Genomic DNA, 11816 nt, shown 5'->3' with positions numbered 1-11816 from the left:
GTGGGCTGAGGGGGGGAGGAGGGCTGAGGGGGGAGGTGGGCTGAGGGGGGGAGGAGGGCTGAGGGGGGAGGTGGGCTGAGAGGGGGAGGAGGCGTGGTGAGGGGGAGGAATCGTGTAAATCACCATTTAGGAAAAATAATACAACTAGGTGTGAAGTTATCATGCAGAATCAGAATAGACAGACAGAATCTAGTTTCTAGACTAGATGGTCTGATCCATATCCAGAACTACAACGAGATAATCTCACTGACTTTACACTCACCGATAGCTGACAGCTGGCTGGTGCATTTTTAACCAATCACACTACAATGACGGTGTGAGAGTTTGTGTTGATAATGGCTGGATCAATCAGCCTCACCTGTTCGAGGCTGATTGCACTCTGGAGCTGTGTTCGAAATCGTTCCCTATACACTCGTTCCCTATTCCCTATATAGTGTACATGATTTAGTGCACTATATAGGGAATAGGGAACGAGAATTCGGACACTACGCTGAACATTTCTAAACGTCATTTGCGTCAGTAAATGCGCCGGGTATTTGTGTGACGCAGACAGATGCGCCCACATCATGTAAACAAACCAGGCACTCACGAGGAAAGCTGGAGGTTGTATTGATGTTGAATGTTACATTTCCTTGTTCAAGTATTTTTTTTATTAATTTTGAATGTTAAATATTCTATGTTAAATCCCAAATAAATTGTTGACATTTCTAAACGAAAGCCGGAGACTCCATCATTAAATGTATTCGTTTTCGCGGTTATTCAGCTTCTTCTTCTCCTCCGGAAAAACACGACCGCAATGCATTGTGGTATACGGGAGTAACATGTAGGGAACATCGTATGTACCCTATTTTAGGTCCACTATATAGTGCCCTATATAGTGGACCACTGAGAATTCGAACACCCTACAAAATGGCGTGCACCCTATTTAGTGCACTACATCCATGATAGGGAACGATTTCGAACACAGCTTGGGTCTGGGCGAGGCTGCACACCTGTTGCTCGTTGAGTCATCAATGCTCCAAATGTTTGCAGGAGCCAAAAAGAAGTCTCCTTGGTTGGCATGAGGCTCAGGAGATAGAGCGGCTGGTAACCTGAAGGTCGCTGGTTCGATCCCCGGCTCCTCCTAGCGGAGTGCCGAGGTGGCCCTGAGCGAGACGCCTCCCCCTGACTGCTGCTGACCAGCCGGCTGTCGCCCTGCGGGGCTGACTCCGCCGTCGGGGTGTGAATGAGTGAATGAATGGGTGAATGTGAGGCAGTATTGTAAAGCGCTTTGAACTGCAAGTGGTTCGAAAAGAGCTGTATAAATGCAGACCGTTTAACATTGAGGAGGCGTGTAGTAATGGACTTTGCTGCAGATCTCCATTCTATCCTACAGCCCCTTTAATGGGCAGTGGTGATGATGGAGGTAGCTGGTCACTGACGGTAAAGAACCAACACTGTAGCTGATGATATCATGCATTTTATTGGAAAGGTGCCAAACGACCACACAAACATATTATCCAAATCAACGTCTAACTAAAGTGCATTACGAAGAAAACCATCGTACAAAACATTGAAACAAAAAAAAATTGCAAAATCGACTCACAATAAAACAGAGCACTGCAGGTAGTGAACCATCGATCGGTGGTTCATTTGGCTGAAATAGATGAACAGTATTGATAGGATACATTCCAGTGTAAACATTGGCATTAGGCAAGACATTGGCAGGTTGGAAAACAACGTAGTCATCATTAGTTCTCTTGTTACTAGAGTATCCCATGCCTATGCAGGTTAAACATTGAATTATAGAAATTGTAATAGTTTGAGTAATGAACTAACGAACCCACAGCAGGCTGGACTGGGTTCAAAACCCTGCAGCCTGCTTGTTACCGGGTTGATGTCCAGACTTTAGGATGGTCCCTTAAAGGGGGATATGACGCCAGCAGGTGTTAGTATAATATCACCCCTTTACAGCTAGTTGCAATATAAAAAGTCAATGAATCAATAGTTAACGTCCCTCTAGTGACCCTGTAGATGTTGTCTGGTGACCGTTGACTCTGGGCACTTGTGATCTAATGTACACTCGAAGGCTAATACAGGAGTGTGGCCTTCTAGAACCTTCTTGGTTTACAGTTGAACCAGACTTTACGTCCAGCTTTGATCGGTTACGAAGGCGAGGGGCAGGAGACCTCTGGTTGGATATTAATAACAGCTGAGATACATTTTGTAAATACCGTATTGACTCACGAACGACAAACCAGGCAATAAATCATTGATATGGCATTTAATGATGGACGAATAAAAAAGATATTCAGCAAGCTCAGGAAGTGCATCGACTGCAGGCAACAATAGACGAATAAAACTCTAAAGGAAAACTAGAACCAGCCTGGGAGACCTTCCTTTACATCACAGAATGATTAGTATTCCTGCGTACGCGCGTTCTTATGGTATAGGATCCATGGCCAGGTGACGCTAGCATTGAAATAATACGTCAGTAGGAGTGACATACTACCTCACTAGTCGGGACTTACTACGTCACTACTAGTGACATACTACATCACTAGTAGTGACTTACCATGTCAATTCTAGTGACTTACTAAGTCAATAATATTGCCTGACTACGTCACTAGTAGTGACTTACTACGTCAATAGTAGTCTCCTGGATGTACTTGTGACATAGTAGTGACTGACTACGTCTCTAGTACAACCAGCACAATACTAGTGACTGACTATGTCACTAGTAGTGACCTGGCTGTATTAGTGACGTAGGAGTGACTTACCACGAGTCTACTAGTGACCTGGCTGTCAGTCTGGGGTTAACAAGTTGTCTTCCGGTCAAAGCCATCTAAAGAGAAAACGATTTCATATTTTTATTGTAAAAGTCATAATCTTCATAAGTCATCATTCTATCCTCATAATCAAGGCCTGCAAGATGATCAACGTCTGTTTTTGTATATACTTACATATATGTTAAATGATTTATTTGAATCCATAAAATAAATAATTATACTGCATTGCATCGACTCCTGTGCCCTCGGCTTATCGCAACGTCTGAGCTCCGGTCTGATGGGCCCTCGTCACACAGCGTCATTGGTCTCATTCATCTGACGTCGCTCGCTGAACGACGAGGCGAGCGCTGATCTACGGTCTCATGTCGTGAGGGGGGACGAAGGGGCGAAGGAACGAAGGGGCGAAGGGACGAAGGGGCGAAGGGGCGAAGGGACGAAGGGACGAAGGGACGAAGGAACGAAGGGGCGAAGGGACGAAGGGGCGAAGGGACGAAGGGACGAAGGAACGAAGGAACGAAGGGGCGAAGGGGCGAAGGGACGAAGGGGCGAAGGAACGAAGGGACGAAGGGGCGAAGGGACGAAGGGACGAAGGGGCGAAGGGGCGAAGGGACGAAGGGACGAAGGGACGAAGGGATGAAGGTAGCTCATGCTCACGGCTGGAGGAACTTCAAATGAACACTTAAAAACAAAATCCATCTCTGGTTTAAACCGACTGCCTCCACATGCGCTTCAGCGGGCGATGCAGAGGGCCTCATCACTGGGGGGGGGGGGGGGGGTCTGGTGGGGTCTGCAGCCGCCCTCTCAGGGTGGGGTTCTCCGCCCCTCAGTGGTGACGGAGCTCCTCCCTGGAGGCGGGGTCACTGGGCTGCGGGTGGAGGCCGGGGTCCCGCTCCGCCCTCTCGGAGGCGGGGTACGGCTGGCCGGGGGCCCCGTCGCCCCCCGGGGGGCCGGGGAGGGGGCCCGTCAGGCCCAGCTCGGCCAGGGCGTCGAGCGTCCCGTCGGGGTCCACCATCACGTCGATGGCTGTCGGGGGGGGGGGGCAAACGAGAGCCGATCAGGGACGCTGAACGGTTTATATTTTATATTCAGGGCATTTAGCAGATCCTTTATATCCAAAGCAACCTACAATAAGTCCATTTGTCATAAGAAAGAGAAACAACAATATATCTCTGGTAAGGATGTTCATAGAACCAAGTGGCAAGCACTAACCATCACTAGGTTAACCCACTCACTGTAACCAAAACAGATAGCTAGGATAAGATGCTACACAATGCTAAGTACTATTTAAGTGCCAGGACGTACAACATACAATAAGTGAGTAGGAGGGGTGGGGGGGGGGAGTGGAGGTAAGTGAAGGGTACAGTACGAGTGAATGAGTTCAACATGGATCCTTGTCGTGAACGAGTGTTGGTATCTCACCCAGGAGCTGCCTCTCCACCCGCCTCAGGTCCTGAAGGATGGAGGAGATTTCCTGTTTGGGAAGAATAGAGACCAAGGGGTGACCTTGAAGGCTGGAGGTTTTCAGTCTTGGATAAAAGACGGTAAGTCTGCGTCGTCACACTTTGCATTTCAACGGTTTCGCGACGCTGCCCAAACTTGTTCTGACTTTGAGTTATTTTCACATTTAGAGTACAGGTCTAGAATGTGTTGCATTCTGAAAAGTAAACGATTGCATAGGGCCATTGCCAAATTGCACTCATGATAAAACAGACAGAACAGAGCTCTCTTCCCCCACCGGTCAGTGTTGGATGTCATGGATCTATAACACAAATGGCGGTATATTATATCAGCATATATTATAGTACATTACTACACGGGTCTTCTCAATGCCTTGGAATGCTCCGTTCACTTCCATAGGCTCTTCACAACTTCCGGGGGTGAATTATATTAGATAATTCACCGTTGCTAAGTATAATTGACCACAGTCAAGGAGAACGAAGGACTTTTTGCCTCTAATTACAGCTTTGGTATCACTCAGCAAGTAGTCCGGTAACTTGTCAACCCCAGCGTCTTCGGTTGCTAAGCGACGTCAACGTCTTTGGCGGACTATTTCTCTGCTGATCAACACTACGGATGCTGGTAACAGTAAATTGTAAAAAGGCGCACCATGTGAAGTTATTTTTTCGTTTTAGCAAGTAGCCGTGTAATAAGCGGGATAATGTATAGAACGTCGGCGTTCTGTACATTATCTCTTACTTAGGCTAATGGTAGCCGATATTTTCAGACAAATTAGATGCCGACGCTGCCGGGCACGGACGCACAATATTCTCATATTCTGAGAAAATAATAAAATATATAAGAAGTCGATAAGACGATTACTCGACGAAGAGTCTAGTCTGACCAATCGTATTAGACTATCTTAGTCTAGGACACCCCTAAAAATATAGGCTCAATAAGTAAATAGGTCAAATGACCTTTGGAAGTCAAACAAAATTTGATAGATGCAGGAGCAAAAGCTAACAAGATTCACTTCCTTTATCCTCTGTTGTCCTACAGGGGAATGTATGAAAGTATAAACTGTGTAAACTCTGGAATACGAGGACTGAATTAATGAACACACATCGCATCTGCTGTGAGGGCTGGCCTTGGGCCACACCCTGTGTTAGAGGAATGGATTTATGACTGTCCCCGAGTGAGGCAGTCGTTTTTCAAAATGGTTTTCTTCATCTCTGCGAGTATTGGCGTGCATGACTTGCCGCTAACAAATCAAAGTTATCCGAGAGGCTGTATGTTGGCACACTGACCACCCAGTGAGACTAGAAGCTTTGTTCAATCCCCCGGTCGTAAGGGACGTGATGTCAGCACTCACTCTGATTGGCTCGCTGAGTCACCTGGCATGCTGTCATTTGCATGTGAGCCAATTGATTAATTGAATGAGAATTCAAAGAGATTTGTACAGAAAACTGAACAACTATGTAGTTCGTCATTGTTAACATGGATTACAAGAATGACTAGATATAGAATGCATTTATATATTTGACAGTAAGTGAAAGTTTTATAATACAGTATGATGATAAAATACATATACTTTTCTTAATCAATATATTTATTTATTAATTATCTATTTAGATAAATAAATGAAGGTAATAATTAATTTCCATAAATAATATTTCAATTATATAAATAAAAATGTGTATATATTTATTTGTTAATTTATTACTATAAATAAATAAAAAATAAATAAATATTACATATAGATAAATAAATAAAAATAAATATGAACGTTAAAATACCTTACCAGTAGATTAGTTTGGTCTACCAGGCTGATCAAAGACCTTAAGACCAGTAATACTATCGCTACCCTTATCAGGAGAAGCCACAGCCATCCAGTCTCAGCTTGGTTTACCTTGTTGGAGCTCTTCAGAAGTAATGAGTCATGTTCCGCCTGCAGTTTGGTCTCAATGTCCTCCCATTTCCGCTCTTTATCTTTAAACAGCACCCTGTGAAATATAAATAAAGGAGCTATTTATAGCAAGCATCGAGAATAGCTCCTGCTGCTTCCAGGCAACTCGGACAGGATGTAATTCGTGGCGAACAAATATTAGACACAGACGTTAGAAGAGGTATTTTGAGTCGTCTTTGATTTTTTTGAAAGGTGCGATTCGACGGCAGACTACGGTACTTGGCTGTCAATGCCAACGGCATCAGAGAAACCAGAGATACAGCGAGAAGACCAATGTTGAACCCTTTCTAGACAGCAATCCCACAAAAACAAGAGTTGTTTTGATAACGATACCTGAATCGGAGATGCCTTCGATACTACCTAATATGCAGTTTCGGGTATCGGCGAGTACGCAAGTTTATGCGCCGATCCGATCCGATCAAGTTACTCATTTACTTCGACGGCAAAGAACATGACAAACACTACGATGTGAACGGTCGGAGGTGGAAAGGCAGAATGGGAAACGCGTCATCTCCGACCTCGGTGCGTTCGAGCTGCCAAGTTAGAAAAACATTGATGCTAATGCTAAATTACAAGAATACAAATGTATTATAATAATCATAAATTCTAAATGCAAATGATCTAGTATTGAAAAAGACATTTGTCGACAGTAGGTGAACCGTCAATACATTGCTGTCATCGTAAGATAACCCTTCAATAAGAACAATTGCGGTTAGTAGTTACAATGCTAGTTGCTGTATCGGTATATACTCGGTATCGAGTATATACCGATGTTCAAGTTCAGGAATGGGAATCGGTATCGGAAAGGAAAAAATTGCATCATTATTTTCAGAATTCCTTCATGAGGATCTCGTAACTTGCCTGATCTTCACGGCGGTCTTGTCCACCGACTGGCGGATCCTCGCTGATAGTTGAGTGACAGATGTCAGCAGAAGACTCTCCAGCACAACCTGTCACATGAAGACGGGCATAAGTGGTCAGACAGCTCAACTCAGGATGGCAAATTAAAGGCTATAATCCTTCATAGACGGCGAGGCAACCAAAACAATCGGAGATATTCAAACGCTTGCTCTAATCTAATGCTGCTTCATACTTTAGAGCATTGGTTCTCAAAGGGGGGTACTTTTCAGGGCTGGGTCCTGGACTTACGTCGTCCCGGTTCCAGGTCTGTCTCCTGATGGAGCGGGACCCCTGACCGCCGGACCCCCGCAGCCTCATCTCCACCGGCCGCCCGCTGGACTCCACCAGGCTGATGTCATCCATGGAGCCGCTCACCGCCGGCGCAGCGACCTCCACCTGGGAACAAGACACAGCTTATAATATAGTGGCAATACAGCCAGGTGATGGTAGCACAGTTAAATGGTAATGTTAGTAAATGGTAAACGGACTGCATTTATACTGCGCTTTTCTAACCAGCGGCCACTCAAAGCACTTTACAATACTGCCTCACATTCACCCATTCATGCACACATTCACACCCCGACGGCGGAGTCAGCCTCGCAGGGCGACAGCCGGCTGGTCAGGAGCAGTCAGGGTGAGGCGTCTCGCTCAGGGACACCTCGGCACTCAGCTAGGAGGTGCCGGGGATCGAGCTAGCGACCTTCTGGTTACCCAGCCGACCCGCTCTACCTCCTGAGCCACATGCCGCCACAGGAGGCCACATCTAATAGATCACTGTGAGTCTGTTCTCGTGTGCTGGACGACGCTCCAGTACTTTAGTACAGCAGTACAGTAAACAGTGAGCGTCCTGCTTGAGTCGTCACCTGAGGAGCCGGCTCCGACGCTGGGTTCACAGAGTCGATCTCTCCCGCCACGTCGTGGATCTCCCTGGCCAGCATGGCCAGGTCTTTAGCGAGGTCCTGGCTGATCCTGGAACACACAAGGTGATGAGATAGTCTCCTTCTGGGATGTTTCGGCAGTGTGACGCATGGTGTTCAGAGACCTCCCTCCTGGAGACCCATGCTTTAAACCAGTGGTTCTTAAACTTTTTCCAATACTGTACCCCCTCTAAAATATTTAAAATATTTTATATTTACTGGCACAAAACATTTTTGTGTTTTTCTTTTATTTTTATGAGCATAAATAATGTATGTATGTAAGTAACGTCTATTAGGCAGTGTAAACATTAACATTAGAAGGGTGCAAAAACACACAATATGGTGAGAAACATAAGCCTGTGCTTGATGCAACTGTTGCCCTAATTTCTCCCCACAATATAAGTACAACCCTGATTCTGCCTTATCCTTGTTTTCAGATTTACATTTCAACCACTTGTCCATTTTCTCGATTTTCTGTTTCAGCTTTCAGAATTGAGTTCCTTTTTTTTTTTCATTTTCTGAGTACCCCTGCAGTTCTCCAACGTAGACACATGAGCACCACTGGTTTAAACGTTGTAGCGTTACCGAAGATAAAGAGACAAAGACCAAGCAGCACTCTTCTCAGAGGACGTCACCAGGGGGCGACAGAGGGCCTACCTGGCGATCTCCTCGCTGTGGGCGGTCCAGTCCTTCATGTACTCGTCCTGGGGGTGGGGCCTCAGGCCGGGCCCGCCCCCCGGGCTGGGGGTCGCAGGGGCGGACCCCCCCAGCTGGGCGACCCGGGTGGAGGGGAAGGTGCGGGCCTGGCCCTGACGGGAGGCGTGGCGGTTGGAGCCGTACTCGTCCTCCGAGGTGGAGGCGTACTCCACCGGCACGCGGCGCCACCTCGACCCGGCTGGGCGGAGACAAAACCAGTTCACGTGGGAATCAGTAGTGGGTATCGATACCGATACCAGTATCAGAAATTCGTCCGATACTGCCAAAAATGCGGGATTCGGTGAGTACGCAAGTCGATACGTTCTTATTGCATGTTATACGTCCTGGAACTAAATGTACGCACTAATTGTGTGTGGCACGTCCTGGCACTCAAAAATAGTACTTAGCATTGTGTAGTAACTTATCCTAACTGTCCCTGTTGTATACGGGGAATGGGTTAACTTATGCGGTTCGTTCGCCAAAATGAGATACCTGGTATCTGGTACCTGGTACTTTTTTAGTCTCACCTCCGTCGAGGTTCCAAGAGAGCTGATCTGATAGACGTAAACAGGCTGCTGGCCAGGGGTTGGCCAGAGTGACGCCACTGGACGAATAATGATGAGCGCGACATCCGACACGCGATACCCGACCCCCGGCATCTTTAAATACTAGCATCAGCGTTCAGTCTACAAGTTATTGATTATTGAACATGGCAGGAACACGGCGTGGACCGTGACAGAGGTGGAGACGCTCCTGTGCGTAACCCTGTCTGTTTATGTGTCGTATTTTCGTGCATGCGTGCTATGATGACCCGCCGACGTTGGAGAGGTACTTCCTACATGGTAACACGACGTGCCTGGAACCAAACCAAGTCGTGCCAGGCTAAGTCGAGGCGAGTTGAGCTGGGACTGTCAGCGGAAAAGAGGCACTAGTGATGGTTAGTGCTTGGCACTTGGTTCTATGAACAGCCTTACTGTACCGACAGTTCAGCAAAGTCACAACTTTTCTCGGTTCTGGGACCTCAGTGGTGGAACGAGCTCCCTGCCGCTCTCAGGACCGCAGAGTCGCTCACTATCTGTACGAAAAAGACTCACCTGTTCAGAGTCCACCTCGACACTGCATAGCCACCCTCCCCCTTCTGGCCACCATTGTACACTGTATTGTGTTGTGTTGTATTGTCATGTATTATAGTACTTAACTGTGTAGCAACTGCAGTAGCTGCTATCATGGCTGTAACACGGGGAATTGGTTAGCCTAGCGATTGTGGTACTTGCACTTGGTTCTATGAACATCCTTTCTGTACCGACAGAGATATATTGATGCACTTCTTATGACAAATGTACTAATTTTAAGTCGCTCTGGATAAAAGCGTCTGCTAAACGCGTTAATGTAGTGTTAATGTACTGTAACCGTCTCAGTACCTTTGTCCGGCAGCTTGGAGGCGCTGTTGGCCCGGGCCCTCTGCGTCCCGGCGGGGGGCCCCGCGGCGGGCCCCCGGAGCCCCTGCCGGACGGCGTAGTCCCCGGCGACGCTGCGGGCCCCCAGGCCCCGGCTGCGGCTCACGGTGGCCTCAGAGTCGCTCTGGGCCGAGGGGGACCCCACCCTCTGCCGGCGGGGCTGGGCCAGCGCCTCGATGCGGGACAGGCCCCGCCTCCCCAGGCCGGTCCGGGACGCGGAGGAGGCGGTGCTCGCCTCCGACGCCACCGACAGCCGGTCGAAGTCGGCGGGCTCCGTGTCGGAGGAGTCCCCGTGGCGCGCCCGCCGCAGCAGCGAGGCGCGGGTGGGGCGGGGCTTGGGCGCCGCGGCGTTCTTATTGGCGGCGGCGTTCTGGCCCGGGGCCCCCTTGGCCCGGCTGGACTTGGTGCTGGCCCCCACCGAGGCGCCCCCCCCGGCCTGGCCCCGGGCCCCCCGCTGGGCCGGGGCGGCGGGCAGCGAGTCGGAGAGGAGGGAGGTGGAGTTGACGTCGTCGTCCGTGAGGTCCATGGACGTCCACTGCTGGCTGGGCCTCTGCGGGGCCCGGGTCTTGGGCCTCCGCTCGTGGGCCCCGCGGGGCCCCGCGGAGGAGGAGCCCCGGCCGGAGGAGCAGAGCACGGTGCGCTCCTTCTGCCCCGCGGCGAGGGTGCGGCGCTGCTTCTGCACCACCTTCCTGCCGCCGTCGGCCTGGCTGACGGTGCTGGTGGTGTCCACGTCCGACTCCGGGGAGAGCGAGCCCTCGATGGAGCGGCTGGGCGGGTCGCCCTGCTCCGAGGCCCCCGCCTCCAGGAAGGCGGCCACGGCCTCGCCGTCCCCCTGCAGGGCCGCCCCCCCCGGGGGGCCGTCGATGCGGGGGATGAGCTCGATGGGCACGTTGGAGGAGGAGCGCTCCACCGTGAAGCTCTCCTGCCGCAGCAGAGGCTTCCCGGCGTTCTCCCGCGCCTTCTCCTCCTCCTTCTTCCTGCGCTGCGCCTCCTCCAGCCTCTTCTCCGCGCCGCTCAGCGGCCGCGGGGGCTTGGACCGGGAGGCCGCCGCCCCCCTCCCCGCCCCGCCGTCGCCCCCCCCGGGACGGCGAGCAGCGCTTGGGGCTGCCCCCCCGGCTGCCGCCGCCGCCGCCGCCGCCGCCCCCCCGCGCCCTGCCCGGCCCGGCCCCGCCCCCGGGGGTCCTTCTCCTGCGGCTCGGTGTCCTGCTTCTCGCCCATGTCGCTGTGAAGCCCCGCCCCCGGCGCCCGCCGGCCCAGCTCGTCGCCGGGGAGACGGGGGAGGGTCCGCCGCTTGCGCTCCGAGAAGCCGGCCGACTCGTGGGAGGCGGAGTGGCTCGACTCGCTGATCTCCGCTGGAGGAGAGAGACCGAGAGAGACCGTCTCTGTGAGTGCACCGGCGGCCACTCACAGCGCTGCACAACACCGCCGCGCATTCACCCATTCATGCACACATTCACCCACCGACGGCGGGGTCGACAGCAGTGAGGGGGAGGTGTCGAGGGACACCTCGACACTAGGAGGAGCCGGGGATCGAACTAGCGACCTTCCGGTTACCGACCGACCCGCTCTGGGCAACGTGCCTCCAAGGTGAAGCGGGCGGTTGCTATGTGTTCATTAGCACTTTGTATGTTTATTGCATGATACTGTTTCTCCCACCGCTGCTCAGCTGAAACAA

General features: G+C 50.7%; 1 protein-coding gene across 1 annotated transcript in view; it reads right to left on the bottom strand.

The window, feature by feature from the left end:
- Window positions 1-1443: 1443 nt before the first annotated feature.
- Window positions 1444-11816, bottom strand: part of LOC132454209 (centrosomal protein of 170 kDa-like) — a 29339-nt gene continuing 18966 nt past the window's right edge. The window contains 10 exon segments of the mRNA XM_060047428.1: window positions 1444-3791; window positions 4188-4239; window positions 6115-6208; window positions 7033-7121; window positions 7321-7467; window positions 7935-8040; window positions 8646-8883; window positions 10106-11219; window positions 11221-11308; window positions 11310-11493. Coding sequence (XP_059903411.1) covers window positions 3592-3791; window positions 4188-4239; window positions 6115-6208; window positions 7033-7121; window positions 7321-7467; window positions 7935-8040; window positions 8646-8883; window positions 10106-11219; window positions 11221-11308; window positions 11310-11493 — 2312 coding nt within the window. The 3' untranslated portion in view covers window positions 1444-3591.

The sequence above is a fragment of the Gadus macrocephalus genome, chromosome 3, assembly GCF_031168955.1.
Source record: "Gadus macrocephalus chromosome 3, ASM3116895v1".
Lineage (NCBI taxonomy): Eukaryota > Metazoa > Chordata > Actinopteri > Gadiformes > Gadidae > Gadus > Gadus macrocephalus.
The sequence above is the reverse complement of the archived record's forward strand: the minus strand, read 5'-3'. Positions and strand labels throughout refer to the sequence as shown.